This window comes from Eschrichtius robustus, chromosome 2 (assembly GCF_028021215.1).
Source record: "Eschrichtius robustus isolate mEscRob2 chromosome 2, mEscRob2.pri, whole genome shotgun sequence".
Classification (NCBI taxonomy): domain Eukaryota; kingdom Metazoa; phylum Chordata; class Mammalia; order Artiodactyla; family Eschrichtiidae; genus Eschrichtius; species Eschrichtius robustus.
The window spans coordinates 148,880,631-148,901,434 of NC_090825.1; the positions used below are offsets into that span (position 1 = coordinate 148,880,631).

At 38.1% G+C, this 20,804-nt stretch overlaps 1 protein-coding gene across 1 annotated transcript; it reads left to right on the forward strand.

Annotated features, from left to right (window-relative positions):
• The first annotated feature begins 1,351 nt into the window (after positions 1-1,351).
• C2H5orf47 (chromosome 2 C5orf47 homolog) lies at positions 1,352-20,174 on the forward strand. The gene is made up of 5 exons (XM_068534632.1): positions 1,352-1,651; positions 13,813-13,898; positions 15,665-15,764; positions 17,234-17,272; positions 20,115-20,174. Exons 1-4 carry the CDS (start codon positions 1,360-1,362, stop codon positions 17,251-17,253), a joined length of 498 nt encoding a protein of 165 aa, XP_068390733.1. The 5' UTR covers positions 1,352-1,359; the 3' UTR covers positions 17,254-17,272; positions 20,115-20,174.
• Positions 20,175-20,804: the final 630 nt, after the last annotated feature.

Here is a 20,804-nt window from a genome sequence, read left to right on the forward strand (position 1 = left end):
TTCAGGCACAAGCAACTCTTTCCTGGGTCTCCAGCCTGCTGACCTATCCTGAAGATTATGAACTTGTCTACACACACACACACACACACACACACACCCTACTGGTTCTTTTTCTCGAGAGTCCTAATGTACGCACCCATTAGAATGGCTGAAATGAAAAAGATTGACAGCACCAAAGGGTGGTGAACATGTGGAGCAACTGGAATTCTCATACTTTGCTGGTGGGAGTGAAAACTGGTACAACCACTTCAGATTCCTGTCTGTCAGTAGCTGCTAAAGCTAAACATATGAATACCCTAAGCAATTCCACACTAAGGTACATATCCTATAACATATATTCAACTATATATATATAGTTGTTCCCAGCAGCACTATTGATTGATGATTACCCTAAATTGGAAACAACCAAATTTCCACCTACAGTGGAATGAATGAATAAATGGTAGTATATTCAAATGATGTATAAACTTATGCAATATCTTGTATTAACGTAACGAGTAAAAGAAGGCAAACACAATGGGCAAAACTAATTGATGCTGTTTGTAATCAGGAAAGAAGGGAAAGGGATTGGGACTGGGCAAGGACGTGATGTGCTTCTGCAGTGCACCATTTCTTAACCTCAGCGGATACTACGTGGGTTTGTTCACTGCGTGACAATCTATCCATATGTATACTGATGATTCGTGCACTTTTCTGCACATATTTATAATCCAATTTCTTGACGTTTAAGAGAGTATGTCTCTGTCACTGTCTATTACTTTGGGGAAGTCACTCTACATTTTGGAGCCCCAGATCCTCTGCTGTAAAATGCTGTATGGATTTAGAGATGGTCCATGGTAAAGCTACTTGACCTGGTCTCTTCTCTTTCCCTTACCTTGTTCTTGGTTCAGTTCATTTCCTCAGAGAGATCTGCCCGTCATGGTCTGCTCCCCACCCCCAAGTGATCTGGTCTCCAAACTCTAACACCACCTTTCAGATGAGTGGTCCATCATCCACCCCCCAACCAAACACCTTCTTGCTCCCCGCTCCGTGCAGAGTGGTCCAAACTCCCCTCTTCCCGCTGCCCACGGGATGACCGGTCTCTGTAGCCTCTCTCACTCCCCTACTTGTTCCCTCATCCCTCGTCTCTCCCCAACCCACCTTCCGCCCCCCCACGCCCCCAGGGGTCCTGCTCCACAGCTCGCCCCTCACCCCCTACACAGTGCACAGTGGTCCAGCCCCTCAGCTCTACCCGTCCCCCCTTCACACACACAGTGGTCTGGCCCCCAGGCCCCCCCCTCCTCCGCGCGTCGCCCGCCCCCAGTCGCGCTGGGCTGGCCGCTGAGGGCACCGCGCGGCGGTTGCGCGAAGAAGGCAGCGATGGTGGCGGCGGGCCGGGAGCAGAGGCGGGACCGGGTGCGCTTCGTCTACGTGGCTCGCTTCGGCTCGCACCAGTGCGGCGCCGTCCTTCAGCTGGGCGGCCGCCGGGCTCAGGGTCCGTGTAGCCCCGGGCTCGGGGCCGGCCGCAGCCGGGAGGAGCCGCGGGCAGCTGTGCCGGGGGCCGCGGGCGGCGGGGAGCTGTGTCCCGGCTCCCCGCCCAGGGCCCCCGCGGCCTCCTCTCCGGCGCGGGCGTCGAGCTCGCGGAGCCGGCCGCGGCAGGAGGCACATGCAGGTGGCGCGAAGGGCCGGGCGGGCGGGGACTCGGGAGGGGGCCCCCGGCCTGTGGAGGGTGCCGACTGGTCAGCCCGCCTTTCCGTCCTCCTCGGCAGCCGTCCTGCCTGGGGTCCGAGTCTCAGGGCGGTCGGCTTCTTAGCTCGCGGCCTCCCTGTCAGCTTCCGGTCAGCCTCCCTCCCGGTGGGCCGCTCCGGGCTCGTAGGGTCGCTCAGCGGCCGCCGCGCCCAGCCCCCGCCTGGCCGCGGGCAGTGGGCGGCCCTCCTGTCCGTCCGGGGGCCTGAGAGACGAGCCCGACCTGCGCTTCGGTGTTGCCCCGAGAGGGCGCTGAAGTGCAAGCGAAGGTCATTTGAGTTCAGCCCGAGATCCGAATCCGAGAGGGGAGGCTCTTGGACGGAGCCACTGAAGTCCCTCAGAATGACGGGGGCCTTGGCATGTGTGTCCATATTCCTTTCAGGACTCATTGAATTTATAAGTTAGCCTGAGGAGAACCGACATCTTTAATGATGTCACTTCCTCTTTGAAAAGAGGGGGGAGGATGTCTTTCCATTTTCACTCTACTTTTGTGTCTTTCAGGAATGTTTTATACTTAAAATTTTTCTTCTATCGGTTTTTCATGTATCTTGTTAAATTTATTCCTAGGTATTTGATCTTCTCTGCTGTTGTAAATGGGTTTACTCTTCCATAATGTCCTCCAGATGTTCATTGTTTGTGTATATAAAGCCTCTTGATTAAAACAAACAAACCAACCCAACAACTTTCAGGAGATTTGACAAAGTTATACACCTGGTAGTACACCACCAGAATCAGGATCTAGAACATTTCCATCACCTGGAAAAGTCCTACCTCTTTTTGAGGGCCCATACCTCTACCTGTGCTTAAAAAAAAATTTTTATTGAGACAATTTACGATCCGCTCAGTTTACCCATTTAAAACGGGCAATTCAATGTTTTTTTACTGTGTTGTGCAACCATCATCAAAATCAATTTAGAACATTTTTATTACCCCCTCAAACAAACCCTGTACCCATTAGCGACTAGTCAGTCACCATGCCCCCTCACTGCCCCCAACCCCAGCCCTAAACAAGCACTAAACTACTTTCTGTCTCCATAGATTTGGCTATTCTCAATAGGCAAATTTGGAAAATACCAAATTTGCAAATTTGCAAATTTCTGGATTTGCCTATTTGCCTATTCTGCCTATTTCATATAAATGGAATCACACAATATTGGCGCTTTTGTGACTGGCTTCTTTCACTTAGCCTATTGATTTCTGTATGTTAATTTTTGATCCTAGTACTTCACTGAATTCATTTATTATTTGAGTTAGTTTTGTCATTAATGCTCATGATTTTCCAGGTATACTATCATATTATTTGTAAATAGAGATAATTTTATTTCTTTTTAACCCATTTTTATGCCTGCAATTGATTTTTTTTTTTTTTTTTTTTTTTGGTCTAATTGCACTGGTTAATACCATGAATAGAATGTTGAATAATAGTGGAGATAGTGAGCATTCTTGCCTTGTTCCTGATCTTAGGGGAAATCCCTCTCGTATTTCCCCATTAAATAAGGTATTGGCTTTAAGACTAAGGGGGTGTATGTTTAAAACATTAAGATGTATTCTTCAATTTTAATTTTATTCAATGTTTTTACTAAGAATGGGTGTTGAATTTTGTCAAAGGCTTTCCTAAATCTATGGAGATAATATTTTTTCCTTAGATTTATTAACATGGTGTATGATACAAATGGATTTCCTAAGATTGAACCAACTTTGCATTCCTGAAATAAATCCCACTTGGTTATGATGTACCTTTTTCTTAATATAATGTTAGACTCTCTTTGCTAATAATTTGTTTAGGATTTTTGCATTGGAATTTGAGACAGGGTAGTTTTTCTTTCTTTGTACTTCTTCATCTGGTTTAGGTATCAGGTTATACTTAGTTCATAAAAGGAATTAGGAACTTCTCCTTCCTTTTCAGTGCTCTGGAATAATTTATAGAACATTGAGACTATCTGGTGTTTGAGGATTTGGTGGAATTCTTCTGTGAAACCATCTAGGTCTAGTGCTTTTTGTGGGATAATTCCTTAATAACTTTTTCTGTATCTTCTATGGAAATTGGTCTCTTTACACTTTCCAACTCTAATGGGTCAATTTTGGTAATCTGTATTTTCCTAGGAAATTATCCATTTCATCTAGGTTTCCAAATTTATTTGCATAGAGGTCTGCAAAGTAGTGTCTTATGATTTTTCAAAATTCCTTGTGTTTCAATGGTTATTTCCCCCTTTTCATTTTTTTTTTTTTTGATGTATGTGCTTTCTTCCTTGTCCTTGATCAGGTTCACCAGTGTTTTGTTAATTTTTTAAAAAACACAGGATTTTGATTTGTTAATTAGGTATTTTGTTTTTCTAGTCTCTTCCTCAATAATAAAGGTAAATAATAAAAGATAAAACTTCATTATTTCCTTATGTGTACTTTCTTTTGGTTTACTTTGTTCTTTCTGTGCTTTTATTTTGAGCAAGAAATTTAATTAATTTTTTTCTTCCTTTTTATTGATAAAAGTGTTTACTGCAATGAGTTTTCTTCTAACCACTACTTTAAATCCCACTGATTCTAATATATAGTGGTTTTATTGTCACTATTTAAAAATTTTTTTTTGTAATTTAAGTTTGTATTATCACTTTCACTCTAGAGTTGCTTGATAGATTTAATTTTTCAAAAATTTCCAGGACTTTTTTTTTTTTTCCTAGTAAACTCTAGTTTTATTGCATGTGATCAGAGTGTTGTTTGTAATGTCTCCACTTTATGGATGTTACTGATGTTTTCTTTGTGACCTAATTTATGAGCTTTCCTTTTGGTTCTTTTTCTCCTCCATAAGCCAAGAGATTGGAAGACTGTCCCTTTAAGTTGTTTTTATCCCTTTAAATCATGCTTGCCCCTTTAACCAAATCAGTCCCATTAAAGTGCACGTTTTTGGTGTCTGGCCCTTTAAATCGTACATTGAAATTATTTCCTGTAGTCTGTGCTGTGATCTGCCTGGTTATCTTCTAGTATTTTCAGAGTTAGGGTGGATTTCATCTTGCTGTTGGTTGCTCCAGCTCTCCCGCAGCCACCTTTTCTAGAGTCCCTCCTTTCTCTTCCTTGCTGGCCACAAAGCCCTGCTTAGGGTGAGGTTGGAGCAAATGCGATCATAGTGCCACGATGTAATGACTTTTCTCATTGTACTTACATTTATTTTGCATTTTCAGCATTCTCTGTCTTCAAGTAATGCTGAGGGTGTGGTTCTATGTAGAATTTTTGTAATGTAAAGTTGTTTGGGGAGAAATTTTGGGAAGTTGATTACTATACCCTGCTTCTCCCCACCCCGACCCCGTCACATGGTCTAGAGCTACCCAGAAGTTCTGCCTTGAAAGGTTTTGAACAAGAGAAGTAATAGGGTCAGATTTACTTAGTTCATGCTGTATAGGGGAGATCGCATTGGAGGCAGGCAAGACTGAAGCTCAAGTTGAAAAATACATAAATATTTTTTTTGGTATCCTTTCAGAACTTACTTAATTTTACTTTGATAATTTAACTTACTTAAACTTACTTTGATAATTTGGAAGTATAAAACTATACTCTGTGTAACTTGATTGACTCCTAAGAATAAGCTTTTCAGAGATCCTTCATCAGGGGCACTATTTTAGACTTCATGCTCCTCCAAAGGTCCCATTGCTAAAAGGCACTCAGGTTTTTTTGACCCCTGTGCTGGTGATTAAAAAATTTAGGGGTAGTATAAGACACTTTAGCACTAGGTTTCCAGCTCCTTTGAATAATAAAGACAGTTAAAAGATTTACTCTGGGAATTGGAGAGAGTATGGTGGTGGTGGTGGTGAGCTCTTCACCTCTAAAGGGGGGAGAGCAGGAAGTGAGGAAAGAATAAAATGGAACTGGTATTGCATTAGCACCAACAGATCAAAGAGACAAATAATAGTCCAGCACTAAGATAGTGGATTGGAAATGAAGAACATTGAAAAACAGATGAAGAAGCTCATGGGGGAAGGGAAAGGATGCATGAATTAGTGCTGGAGATCCCCTCATAAGTCAGGTAGAAATAACAGGACGGCAAAGAGCTTAGATTGTGAAACCAGCTTTCTACTCTTGTAACTGGTTTGTGCTGACCCAGAATGGCTTTCCTCTGGTTGGCTTCTCTTCTGGGAAACAAACAATAATGCAGTTTGTTTTGAAGTTTGGTCCTGAAATTTTGGAATTTTTTGCCATTGCTTTGTGGCAGGGGTGACATGATCAGAGCTGGAGGGAGGATAACGGGGAGGGAGTGGGATTGGGAGAGATTGGAAGCCAGAGACCAGTTTTGAGGCAGTAATAAAGTGGAAAGATAGAAGGCCTGAACTAAGACAGTGGCAATGGAGGCAGAATGGACAGGATTGATGACTAGCTGGAAGAGGGAGAAGGTTGGGTTGAGGCCAAGTCTGAAGTTTACGTGCTGGGCAGCTGGGTGGATGATGGAGCCATTAACTTTGGTGACCACTCTGCTGTGCTTGTGGAACCAAGAACAGAGTCAAGGGAAGGAGGTCCTGAGGTAGACTTACATTTCAATCAAGCCAGAAAGTGCTTAAGTGCTTAATGATTTTACTCATTAAGTAAAATGAGTAAAATCACTAAGTGCTTAATGATTTTACTCATTCTTGGATGTATTTAGTATTAACATTAAGTGGACATTCATTGCATACTTTTGTCTGGCTCTCTGTTGGAAACAAAGGTGAATTATTTATCCATTCAGTAACATTTATTTAACATCTACCATACTGTAGACACTAGGTCAGGTGCTAGTGACACAGATAGATCAGACAAATATTTTTTTCTCAAGGGACTTAAAATACATGAATAATGTGAATAATGGAAATATAAGCTAGTAGGCATCAGTGCTGTAAGAGAGACAACTTAGAAGGGCTTTGCTAGTTCAGGAAAAGGGAGACATAGAAGGAAGAAGTCAAGGTAATGAATGGAGAAATTGCTAGTGAGACAGTGGATATTATCAAGAGCATTGGCTTTGAAGTCAGAAAGTCATAATCTTGGCTTTCTCGTTTACTAGCAGTGTAATATTGGCCAAGTTAGTTAACTATTCTGATGTTCAGTTTCCCTTTCTGTAAAATGCGGATAATAGTTCCTACCTTAATGAGTTACTGTGAAGCTTAAATGACGTAATGCATGCAGAATGCCTAGCACAGTGTTTGGTGTAGAGTTGGTGCCCAGTATATGTTGGCACACTCAGCAGAAATGGCTTAAGGGAAGAGGAGGTGATCAGCCCAGTGTCTAGCACATAGTGCATACACTAAGTATTTATTGAATGAATGAAAAATTAGTTTTGGACGACGTTGTGGAATGCCTCGGGGACTCTAATTTTATAGTCACTGCAGATTTTTGAATGGTGGAGTCAAGTTATCAGAGATACAGACACTTCTGGAAGATAAGCTTTTAAGCCATTTGTGAGATGTCTTATAGTTTAGAAATCCAGGGGCAGCCAAGTCAGGTAACTCTTCTAATGTTTCAAACAAGACTAATAAGTCAAGCTGGTTCCCTGTTCTCACAGAACTTGAGAGACATACCCATAATTTATATATAGTAGAGGATGTTGAATGCTGTTGTGGAGGTACAAATAAATGCTTTGGAGGTGGTGAATAATTTGGGGATGAAGGAATCAAGGAAGGCTTCATGGTGGTGGAAGTAGCTCCATGAGATTTACACATGTTCCTGAGATAGGAGGGGATTACAGGTAGGAAAAACATGTTAGTGAAGCACTGAGTATGGATCAGGGATGGATAATGATTTGGGAAGAGGGAGAAGTATATTTTGACTGGGTCAGAGTGTATGGAAAGAGGAGGAGAGACAGATTTGAAGCATAAGCTGGGACAAAAATCTATGGTATACACTGGAGCCATAGACTCAGTAAAATACACAAAATAAGTGGAAGAAATAATTTTGCCTTTTTTCTTTTTCCCATCCTCTATACTTCTTGACATATTTTATATTCCCAACTAATACAGATAGACGTGATGGCTCCTATCTTGACCTCAAGGAGTATATGTCTAGGTTATGTAAGACTAACAAACAGAAAACATTTGGAAGTGATGCAGGTATTGTATTCCACAGGTTGTAGGTACTTAGAGGGAAGGATACATATGGGTATATGAAGGGCAGAGTTTCCCAAACTTAAGTTATTTTCCTATGTTATATCTGCACATCATCTTCACTATCATTAACTTAATATACTTATTTAAATAGGTGCATTTTTTCCCTCCCAACTAATTTTCTTTTTAGAACACTTTACATCATTACCTCAGTGGAAAACATGTATCATTTTCCACAAATAGAAATTAATTAAAAACAATCTAATAAAGGTAAAACAATATTATTAAATTCTAGCCAAATAGGTTGTCTGCTGGAGGTTGCTGCAGTTATAAAGAGAGATTAGCAAGTCTTAGAAAAGTCGTAATGACACACTAGTTCCAAACTCAGACTTTCTCCTAGCTGTAATCATAAGATTGAAAAAGAGTTCGAAAGGGAATGAGTTTCCCACCATGTGAGTTAATATTCTGTAGTGCTATGTCTGTGCCCCACTCAGAATCAGTGGCATGTTTCTCACAAAATGGGACATGCCATTTTATTTATTTATTTTTATTTTTTTAACATCTTCATTGCAGTATAATTCCTTTACAATGGTGTGTTAGTTTCTGCTTTATAACAAAGTGAATCAGTTATACACATACACATATCCCCATATCTCTTCCCTCTTGTGTATCCCTCCCTCCCACCCTTCCTATCCCAACCCTCTAGGTGGTCAGAAAGCCTTGAGCTGATCTCCCCGTGCTATGCGGCTGCTTCCCACTAGCTATCTGTTTTACATTTGATAGTGTATATATATGTCCATGCCACTCTCTCACTTTGTCCCAGCTTACCCTTCCCCCTCCCTGTATCCTCAGGTCCATTCTCTAGTAGGTCTGCGTCTTTATTCCCATCTTGCCCCTAGGTTCTTCATGACCTTTTTTTGTTGTTGTTTTTTAGATTCCATATATATGTGTTAGCATATGGTATTTGTCTTTCTTTTTCTGACTTACTTCACTCTGTATGACAGACTCTAGGTCCATCCACCTCACTACAAATAACTCAGTTTCGTTTTTTTCTATGGCTGAGTAATATTCCATTGTATATATGTGCCACATCTTCTTTATCCATTCATCTGTTGATGGACACTTAGGTTGCTTCCATGTCCTGGCTATTGTAAATAGAGCTGCAATGAACATTTTGGTACATGACTCTTTTTGAATTATGGTTTTCTCAGGGTATATGCCCAGTAGTGGGATTGCTGGGTCGTATGGTAGTTCTATTTTAGTTTTTTAAGGAACCTCCATACTGTTCTCCATAGTGGCTGTATCAATTTACATTCCCACCAACAGTGCAAGAGGGTTCCCTTTTCTCCACACCCTCTCCAGCATTTACTGTTTGTAGATTTTTTGATGATGGCCATTCTGACCGGTGTGAGATGATATCTCATTGTAGTTTTGATTTGCATTTCTCTAATGATAAGTGATGTTCAGCATCCTTTCATGTGTTTCTTGGCAATCTGTATATCTTCTTTGGAGAAATGTCTATTTAGGTCTTCTGCCCATTTTTGGATTGGGTTGTTTGGTTTTTAGATATTGAGCTGCATGAGCTGCTTGTAAATTTTGGAGATTAATCCTTTGTCAGTTGCTTCATTTGCAACTATGTTCTCCCATTCTGAGGGTTGTCTTTTCGTCTCGTTTATGGTTTCCTTTGCTGTGCAAAAGCTTTTAAGTTTCATTAGGTCCCATTTGTTTATTTTTGTTTTTATTTCCATTTCTCTAGGAGGTGGATCAAAAAAGATCTTGCTGTGATTTATGTCATAGAATGTTCTGCCTATGTTTTCCTCTAAGCGCTTGATAGTGTCTGGCCTTACATTTAGGTCTTTAATCCATTTTGAGTTTATTTTTGTGTATGGTGTTAGGGAGTGTTCTAATTTCATGTTTTTACATGTAGCTGTCCAGTTTTCCCAGCACCACTTATTGAAGAGGCTGTCTTTTCTGCACTGTATATTCTTGCCTCCTTTATCAAAGATAAGGTGACCATATGTGCATTGGTTTACCTCTGGGCTTTCTATCCTGTTCCATTGATCTATATTTCTGTTTTTGTGCCAGTACCATGCTGTCTTGATTACTGTAGCTTTGTAGTATAGTCTGAAGTCAGGGAGCCTGATTCCTCCAGCTCCGTTTTTCTTTCTCAAGATTGCTTTGGCTATTCGGGGTCTTTTGTGTTTCCATACAAATTGTGAAATTCTTTGTTCTAGTTCTGTGAAAAATGCCAGTGGTAGTTTGACAGGGATTGCTTTGAATCTGTAGATTGCTTTGGGTAGTAGAGTCATTTTCACAATGTTGATTCTTCCAATCCCAGAACATGGTATATCTCTCCATCTGTTTGCATCATCTTTAATTTCTTTCATCAGTGTCTTATAATTTTCTGCATACAGGTCTTTTGTCTCCTTAGGTAGGTTTATTCCTAGATATTTTATTCATTTTGTTGCAATGGTAAATGGGAGTGTTGTCTTAATTTCACTTTCAGATCTTTCATTGTTAGTGTATAGGAATGCAAGAGATTCCTGTGCATTAATTTTGTATCCTGCTACTTTACCAAATTCACTGATTAGCTCTAGTAGTTTTCTGGTAGCATCTTTAGGATTCTCTATGTGTAGTTTCATGTCATCTGCAAACAGTGATAGCTTTACTTCTTCTTTTCTGATTTGGATTCCTTTTATTTCTTTTTCTTCTCTGATTGCTGTGGCTAAAACTTCCAAAACTATGTTGAATAATAGTAGTGAGAGTGGACAACCTTGTCTCGTTCCTGATCTTAGTGGAAATGGTTTCAGTTTTTCACCATTGAGAACGATGTTGGCTGTGGGTTTGTCATATATGGCCTTTATTATGTTGAGATAAGTTCCCTCTGTGTCTACTGTGTGGAGGGTTTTTATCATAAATGGGTGTTGAATTTTGTCAAAAGCTTTCTCTTTATCTGTTGAGATAATCATATGGTTTTTCTCCTTCAATTTGTTAATATGGTGTGTCACATTGATTGATTTGCATATATTGAAAAATCCTTGCAGTCCTGGGATAAACCACACTTGATCATGGTGTATGATCCTTTTTATGTGCTGTTGGATTCTGTTTGCTAGTATTTTGTGGAGGATTTTTGCATCTATGTTCATCAGTGATATTGGTCTGTAGTTTTCTTCCTTTGTGACATCTTTGTCTGGTTTTGGTATCAGGGTGATGGTGGCCTCGTAGAATGAGTTTGGGAATGTTCCTCCCTCTGCTATATTTTGGAAGAGTTTGAGAAGGGTAGGTGTTAGCTCTTCTCTAAATGTTTGATAGAATTCACCTGTGAAGCCATCTGGTCCTGGGCTTTTGTTTGCTGGAAGATTTTTAATCACAGTTTCAATTTCAGTGCTTGTGATTGGTCTGTTCATATTTTCTATTTCTTCCTGGTTCAGTCTCAGAAGGTTGTGCATTTCTAAGAATTTGTCCATTTCTTCCAGGTTGTCCATTTTATTGACATATAGTTGCTTGTAGTAATCTCTCATGATCCTTTGTATTTTTGCAGTGTCAGTTGTTACTTCTCCTTTTTCATTTCTAATTTTATTGATTTGAGTCTTCTCCCTTTTTTTCTTGATGAGTCTGGCTAAAGGTTTATCAATTTTGTTTATCTTCTCAAAGAACCAGGTTTTAGTTTTATTGATCTTTGCTACTGTTTCCTTCATTTCTTTTTCATTTATTTCTGATCTGATCTTTATGATTTCTTTCCTTCTGCTAACTTTGGGCTTTTTTTGTTTTTCTTTCTATAATTGCTTTAGGTGTAAGGTTAGGTTGTTTATTTGAGAAGTTTCTTGTTTCTTAAGATAGGATTGTATTGCTATAAACTTCCCTGTTAGAACCGCTTTTGCTGCATCCCATATGTTTTGGGTCGTCGTGTTTTCATTGACATTTGTTTCTAGGTATTTTTTGATTTCCTCTTTGATTTCTTCAATGATCTCTTGGTTATTAAGTAGTGTATTGTTTAGCCTCCATGTGTTTGTATTTTTTACAGATTTTTTCCTGTAATTGATATCTAGTCTCATAGCGTTGTGGTCGGGAAAGATACTTGATGCGATTTCAGTTTTCTTAAATTTACCAGGGCTTGATTTGTGACCCAAGATATGGTCTATCCTGGAGAATGTTCCATGAGCACTTGAGAAGAAAGTGTATTCTGTTGTTTTGGGATGGAATGTCCTATAAATATCAATTAAGTCCATCTTGTTCAATATATCATTTAAAGCTTGTGTTTCCTTATTTATTTTCATTTTGGATGATCTGTTCATTGGTGAAAGTGGGGTGTTAAAGTCCCCTACTATGATTCTGTTACTGTCAATTTCCCCTTTTATGGCTGTTAGTATTTGCCTTATGTATTGAGGTGCTCCTATGTTGGGTGCATGAATATTTACAATGTTATATCTTCTTCTTGGATTGATCCCTTGATCATTATGTAGTGTCCTTCTTTGTCTCTTGTAATACTCTTTCTTTTAAAGTCTATTTTCTCTGATATGAGAATTGTTACTCCAGCTTTCTTTTGATTTCCATTTGCATGAAATATCTTTTTCTATCCCCTCACTTTCAGTCTGTATGTGTCCCTAGGTCTGAAGTGGGTCTCTTGTAGACTGCATATATATGGGTCTTGTTTTTGTATCCATTCAGCCAGTCTCTGTCTTTTGGTTGGAGAATTTAATCCACTTACATTTAAGGTAATTATCGATATGTATGTTCCTATTCCCATTTTCTTAATTGTTTTGGGTTTGTTATTGTAGGTCTTTTCCTTCTCTTGTGTTTCCTGCCTAGAGAAGTTCCTTTAGCATTTGTTGTAAAGCTGGTTTGGTGGTGCTGAATTCTCTTAGCTTTTGCTTGTCTGTAAAGGTTTTAATTTCTCCGTCAAATCTGAATGAGATCCTTGCTGGGTAGAGTAATCTTGGTTGTAGGTTTTTCCCCTTCATCACTTTAAATAGGGACATGCCGTTTTAGAACATAGTCTATTTCACTCAGCAAACAGCATATTTATTGTGTATATAATTTATACAGTACTGGACCTCTAATGAAGACTAGAACATACTCCTCAAGTAAACAACATGATAAGTCCTGTGATAACTGAGCATAGGGTGCTTTGTGATATCAGAGAAGGCCCTCCACCCCTGGAAAGCTAAATATTGGACGAGTAGAAGAAAGCCAGCTATAGAGTGGTGGTAGGGCAGGAATGAGGTGGGGAAGGGTTGGGGTACGTATGGAGTGTTACAGACGAAAGGAGACCAAATATAGAGGCTTTCAGGGAACACATGCTCATTGTTGTACGGGTTTGTCTTTGGACACACAATCCCTTAGGTTCTCTTCTCACAGTTAATATTTGGAAAGGCAGCATGGTTTAGTGAGTAGAGTCAGGAAGCTTATCACTCTGACAAACCTTTATTAGTACCTACTCTGTGTCTGGTAGCATAGATAGAAAGATGAATAAGGCACACGGTGACACTGCCCCTCCAGGAGGTCACAGCCTAGTGGAGGAAACAGTATAAACACATGCTATAAAAGTGTGCTGAGTGCTGTGAACAAAGTGCCCTGGAACCTGTTCCTGGAACCAGTGCTGTTTGTGGGGCTGTGGGTGATTGAGGGAAGGCTGTAGAGAGGAGGTGATGTGTGGGCTGAGTCTTGAAGAGCAGGTAGACATTTGCCTGGCAGGTGTGTAGCATGTGCAAAGACTGGGAGGGGTAAAGAACAAGATCTGTTGCTGACCTTTTGGGGGCTCACCTTTCAAATCAGAAAAGGGAGATCTCCTAGGCACCGCCAAGGTAGTTTATCCTTAGTTTTCTTGTTTTATTTTTTTCCAATATAGTATTAGCTAATTGGTAAACTGGTATTATCTAGTGATCTGAAATATACCAACAAGTGTAAAAATCCCCAAAGAGAGCTCAAGAGACATTTATAATTGTCAATTCTCAGGATAGTGAATCCTTTAAAGTCTGTGCTGACCTTGATATTTTACCTTGTGGCTCTTTTTTTTTTTTTTTTTTTTAATTAGGTTTGACCCAGAAGAATTTAGCTAAAAAGTTTGACTTCCCCATACCTTTGAATGAAGCTTCCAAAATAATGAAGAAAAAGAAAAAGGTATATTATTGTAAAGGGGAATGAGTGGTATTTTGAATTTTAGATTAACCTGTCTAAATACAAACGTGTGAAGATACTCAAGACATTAAAAATAGTGCCATCTTTTGAAAAATTTAATTTACTGAGATGAGAAAATAGAATTAATTTAGCAGTAATGAAACTGGGTTTGGAAATATTTATTAACCATAAAGAGTAGTCCTTCCAGTGTTTGAAGATATAAAACACATTTTAATCAAAATGTAGCTGACTGTGAGCTTTTTCAAAGCATGAAAATATATGTTCCATAGAATATAACAAACTCAGATAGTGTTACATATGAAAATCATGGATTTCACAGAAAAGAAAAAGGTATCTATATTGGTGTCACATTGCTCTTTTAAAGGCAAGGGGTGTACAAGTTTCTAGCAGGAAAGCTGACAAGCATGAAACTTTATGCTGAACCATTTTCGTGTCTGGCTGTCCAAACGTCATGGTAACTTTGAGTGTTTTAAACATATTCAAGGGACTTCCCTGGTGGCTCAGTGGCTAAGAATCCGCCTGCAATGCAGGGGACACGGGTTCCAGCCCTGGTCCAGAAAGATCCCACATGCCGCGGAGCAACTAAGCCCGTGCGCCACAAGTACTGAGCCTGCGCTCTAGAGCCCGCGAGCCACAGCTACTGAAGCCCGTGTGCCTAGAGCCCATGCTCTGCAACAAGAGAAGCCACCGCAGTGAGAAGCCCGCGCACCGCAACAAAGAGTAGCCCCCACTCGCGGCAATTAGAGAAAGCCCGCACGCGGCAATGAAGACCCAACTCAGCCAAAAATAAATAGATAAATAAAATTAATTAAACATATTCAAGATCAGTTACTCTACTAATCTTTGTTTACCACTATATATTTTACACTTCCGTTTAAAGAAATTGTTAGTTGATAATGACACATAAAATTATATTATTTCTGAGCTTTGAGTTTGTTTGATTTCTAATACATGTATAGTATAAAATAGCATTCAAAGTGACTAATCCTTGCAGCAAGTGTATTTTGAGTGAGCATTTAATCTTCCCACGATACTAAGAAATTTTTCTTCTAAGAGCCAATTCCTCTTGGGCAATAGCCAATATTTACCTGTAACTACTTTGTGCCAGACACTGGGGTAAGTGCTTTACCTATATTTTTCATTAATTCTAATAATCCAATATTTGAAGTTATTCCCAGATGAGATTAAAACACTTGCCCAATGTCAAGCAACTGGTTAAGTGAAGCCAGAATTTGAGCCTAGATCTATCTGTTTGCTTCTATAGTCTCCATTCTTCCTATTCTAGTATATTCATGTTCTCTAGTAAGTTTGCTTTGGTATGTCCTAGGAGAAATGTTTAATTATTAACTAGAATAAAATACATTAAGAATCATACCATTGTCCAGTGGTTTAGACATAGACATAGGAATAGAAATTCACTATTTTTACTACCTTTCAAAACAAAATTGAGTATGTTGAAACCATAGGACTTACTAGATATTGCCTTTGAAAGACATTGCCTTCGTCCAGGACAGTTAATTTAAATACTGCAGAGAGGAAATGCTAGGAAGTTGGGAAAAGATATCAGAGAATTCACTGAATATGGGAAAACAATCATGTTTAATTTTTAGATCTCTAAGTATAATATTGCTTTATAATGATAATATCAAACTGGCATGCAACACAGTTGGCTTACTCCCAATTGCCTACATCACAATATAGTTCAGATTCTCTGCCCAGTGTTCCTTAACTGTGCTGACCTTTTTAAGGTTTCAGTATGGAATGGAGTGTACAAAGTCATTTCTAAAATGCTTGAAGAAAATGAAAAATACAGACTTAGGCTGAAATGCCAACAATTACCTAGTGAAAGTAAGTTAACACAATTTTCATTGTATTAAAGAGAACTGGCTTCTCTAATAGTTTAGTTACCTTTGGATTACATTAGACCAGTAGTTTTCCGAATTGTCACATTCAATGTATAGAGCTATAGAAAAAAGGCTACCGTATTATCACTGTTCATTGCAATGAAAAGTCAAAGCATTGTAAAGCATTAAGTGTAGAGTAGACCACAGGTGTATGTGTGAGTGGAAGAGTGCAGAAGGTGAATGTTGACTGGAACTGACTGAGCCAAGGGAACACGCTTGTCTATTAAATTTGATTTTAATGCCAACTTTTGTTTTAAACGCCAAATTTTTAACACAGATTACAAAACTCATCCATATTGATGAAGAAAAACATTTTAATTGTATTATAAAAGTATAAATTCTGTGTTGCTTCATACAGTCACTTCCTTTTCATGATGCTGCAGTCCAATTTAATGCATTTAGCAAAATCTGCCATTGAGTTATGGCCTTGATGTCATTATTTCATTCCTGGAAAACAATTCATAAATTAAACCATGTTTTAAGCTGCATCAGTGAGTTGATATTGTGGCCAGAGCAAAATTAGATGTGATCTAGTATGTTTATTAAAGTAATTGGAAGTTCTGGATTCTCAAACAATTAAGTTGGATAAAATTTATGTAACATGAATTGCTAAATCATAAGGCATTTTCTTTCCTTTACATGCATGTCCTAATACATATATTACCATGCTGAATGCTTCTATAAGTTTTTAGTACAGTCACTCAAGGACAACTTTTATTTTGACAGTCAGTAAATCTGCAGAATTTGATTTTGTGAAGAATAGTTTTGTAAGATAATTAAAACAATGCCATTTTGTAAGCAGTGTAACACTGGAAACGCATCACTGTTATTGTAATATTGCATCCATAATAGCATAAATTGTTTGCAATAATGGCATATGAACTAATGTTCACATTAGTGATACTCTTTTATTTTTCTTATCCAATTAAGAAGGAGAATGAGGCAGAGGGCATTAAGAGGAAAAAAGTTGTCAGTGGTTTCTTAGGCGACAAAGATGTTTGAACAGGCAGAGAAATGTGCAAAAACCCTGGACATTGTTCTGAGTGTTAATCCAGATCCAATTACTCTAATAAACATACTAGATCACATCTAATTTTGCTCTGGCCATTACCTTGAACTTGTCGGGTTCTTTTGTGCCTCAGCGATAGGCCTTCTATTAAATATCAGGTGATCTTGTAAGGATTATTTAGCAATTTAAAATAATGTGCTGTGTTTTCCAGAAATAGCCTCTTATAAATGAAAGGTATCCTTGTAATTCATTATTTTTATTACAATTTTAAAACTGATTATAGAAACTAATAATTATATTTTAAAAATGTATTATAATTCTTGTTCCTTATTATATATTTATTAATGGGAAAGCCAATGCCAGAGACCAACTTGAATTTTCCTTATATTTTATGTTGTTCCTAGATTCAAATTACACAAGATGAATCTTCTTGTCATCTTCTGGTAAGAATCCACTTAGATAACAATTAAAAGGTATAGACTTTTTCCTTCCCCTTTACATCCTACCATCTCCAACCTTTAGTGTATACCCATTGCTAATTCTAGCCTGTTGAAATATTTGTTGAAATTTAATAAGCTTCATTTGGACCTCATATTCACAATGCTATTGAAACTACTCTCTCTATGGTCCAAGTTTTGTGTTTTTTCTTTTTCATATCTCTGCTTAGTTCTCTTTTCTTTTTGAACATGCTGCCACATTTAATATTGTTTTACTACTACTTGTTCAAATTTTTCTTCTTATTATCCTGAACACTATGTCATGGTTCTCTTTCTACCTTTCTGACCATATTTTCTATGTATTTTTTATTTGTCCCTTTTGCTACCATCTAATAACAAATGCTTCCCTAGGAGTAATTGTTGGTCCTGCTGTCTCTTTACATATTTATTCTGAGATAACTCACCCATTTTATAACTTCAGTTACTCTTTCTGGGTGTATGACCCTTAAATCTCTATCCTACTTCTGACCTCTGGTCATGTGCCTCTGAATTTCTTTAGGCTGTTCTACAGTTACTTTTAAATGCCACATGGTTTAAACTGAGCATGTCATCCCCCCACTTTTTTTTTTTTTTCAATTGTGCCCTGATTTACTAATCATCTGGGCTCATTCAATTCTTAGGAATAGGTTACACCCAGTTTGGTGGGGTTTGGAAAGAAGTAGAAAAGGTAAGTAAGATGGGCTTTGGAAAAAAGAAATTAGACTTTTATAAGTGGGAATGTGGGGGAAGGGAGTATACTTTAAGACATGGACATGAGAAAATTCATGGAGTCACAGAAAATGTTAGGAATATACAGCTTGATTAAAGCTTGTGTAAGGTAGTCATAGTGAAGAAAGGTATACAGTGTACTGAGACTATATTTCAAATGGTCTCACATGGATACTTGGCCAAGGATATGTACTCAGTTCAGTAGGCAATGAAGAAACATGGAACATTTTCTTAACCCTTTATTCCAAATGATTTCAAATGTACATAGAAATCACAAGAAGAATACAAAGACCTCCAGAATACCTGTTACCTGGGTTCACCGATTTTTACATCTTGCCACTTTGCTTTATCATTATCCTACTCCCTCTCTCTCTTTCTCTGTGTGTTATGTGTATCAAGTATTGCCCCTTAATACTTTAGTGTGTATATCCTAAGAACCAGGATATCTTTTTTATAACTACACTACAGTTATCAAATTCAGGAAATTTAACATTGGTATAAAACTTTTATGTAATCTATAGTTTATATTCCAGTTTTTTTCTTGTGCCAATAATGTCTTTAATGGGATTTTTTTCCTGATAGCAGGTCTGGTCCAGTGTCATGTATCGTATTTAATTGTCATGTCTCTTTAGTCTTCTTTAATCTGTAACAGTTCTTCAACCTTTCTTTGTCTTTTATGACATTGACATTTTTGAAGAATGCAGGCCAATTATTTTTCAGACTATCCCTCTGGACTTGCTGATACCTCCCATGATTTGATTCATATTTTGCATTTTTGGCTGGAACATTATATAAGTAATGTTACTTCCTTCTCAGAACATCACGTCTGGAGTCATGTGATTTTCATTTATCCCTTATTGAGGATGTTAACTTTGATCTGTTGGTTAAGATGTCCATTTCTCCACTGTATATAGTTACTATTTTTCCCTTTGTAATTAATAAGTATTTTATGGAAAGATAATTAGAAACTACACAAATATCTTGTATATCATCAGTATAGAACATTTTAAAGCAGTGGGTTGATCAGATCTGCATTTTAGAAAGAATCCAGTGTCATTTTATAAAAAGGTTTGGAATAGAGGCAAGATAAGAGGTGAACAAGAAAATCTAGGAATTGCAACAGCAGTCCAAGGGAAAAGTGAAATGCACTTAATGAGAGTGGAGAGGATACAAATGACTAGATGTAGGGCAATATGAGAGACGATACTAAGGTTTGAGAACGAGCAGATAAGAAATAAGGAAGTCAAGAGAAAGAACTGGTTTTGTGAAGCTACTGAGTTTTATTTTGGCACGTACAATTTTAGACAGTAGGTATTCAGCTGAAAATTGTAAGCAATTGGACGTGTCATATCAGATCCAGTGTGATATCTATACTGCTTAAAGGTCATATGTAGTTCTAGCGGTAGATGCAGATGAAACCTCAATGTGGGGATGGAGGGAGAGGAGAGGACTGAGAACAGAATGTCAGGCAACGTCTAGGATGAAGAGGAAGTCTCAGTCCCTCGAAGAGGGATTCTGGGGGCTTAATTAGGAGTAATGAGAGAAATGATTGTGGGTTTGGGGGGATACAAATGAAGCTTGTGGGAGATCAAGGGATCAACAGGTTAAAGGAGGACAGTGAACTTGTTCAGTGAGAGTATAGGGGTACAAAAAAGTAGGGGTATAGAAGTATACGTGTATCAGCTGGGAACATTTTAGGAGTTCCAGCACTTAGAAGTAAAGTAGAAGTTCCAAGTGATGACAGAGACCATCCAAGCAATGACTTTGCTCGTGAGTGGCTGAAGTGGCCTGGAGGCAAAGGCCTGTGATATAGTCTTTTTTGTGGCACCGTTCTTGTAATTGGGGCTGTTGAAGTCACCAAGGGTATGGGCAGGAGTTGGAGTGGAGAAGAAAATATGAGTTACACATTGAGTCCATCAGAAGCTTTTTATGGTCAACTAGAGAAAGTAAAAATCAAAACAGTAAAGGCAGGGAGTGGCTAACTGTTGCTTTGCAGTTTTAGAAATGTTAAAATTTTTCAGTGACTACTGATTATGACATTTTGTATTGACAAGATTCAATTTTGTCATCTTTTATTTAGGGTTAACCTATTTTTGGATCTGTTTACCAAAGAAGATTATGAAGAGTTTAAAGATGGAACTTTAAATTGAATCATAATTATATGTTAATTTTGTTGGAACTTTAATAGTTGAATAGAAAAAACTATGTTCCTTATCAATTAGTAGTGTTTCTTTGCAAATTAATAAAAAGTTTAGTTAAATATTGTTATTATATGCATACAAGTGTTATTTTTAGAATGAATACTTATTCCATACTCATTCAAATTAATATTTTACATAAAATTTAAATTAGCATATCAGTATAATTGCATGCATTTAAAATTGCCAACTTTTCCCTTTTATTAATGAGTCTGCATCCACTGCTTTATTCATCCCTTCATATAGATTTAATTGTTTTAAGTTAAATTTGGATTCATTTAGATTATTTTTGGCTTCCTCACTTTTTCTAAATTTCTCAATTATGATAAACACCTACCGTTTACATAGCAACAATTATTTTGGGTGTTTAATAGTTATTTAAGCCATCTTTTTATCCTAGGGAAAGTTAGTAAATTTATGCAGTCTATATTATAATGTGGAGTATTTTAGGGAAATTTCTGGATAAAGATCAGAGGAGACATTCTCCTTTCCAGGCCTTTAATTAGATACATTATTTTTATATCAGTAAATGAGAGATTCAGAACTCTGAAAATAATTTAGAAGTGTTTTTC

What these genes read in the sequence shown, in the direction of transcription:
- C2H5orf47 (XM_068534632.1), top strand. Translation starts at nt 1,360, where the DNA reads ATGGTGGCGGCGGGCCGGGAGCAGAGGCGGGACCGGGTGCGCTTCGTC. An exon ending in GCGGCAGGAGGCACATGCAG is followed by an intron (nt 1,652 to 13,812) that starts GTGGCGCGAAGG and finishes TTTTTTAATTAG; the next exon opens with GTTTGACCCAGAAGAATTTA. An exon ending in CCAACAATTACCTAGTGAAA is followed by an intron (nt 15,765 to 17,233) that starts GTAAGTTAACAC and finishes TGTTGTTCCTAG; the next exon opens with ATTCAAATTACACAAGATGA.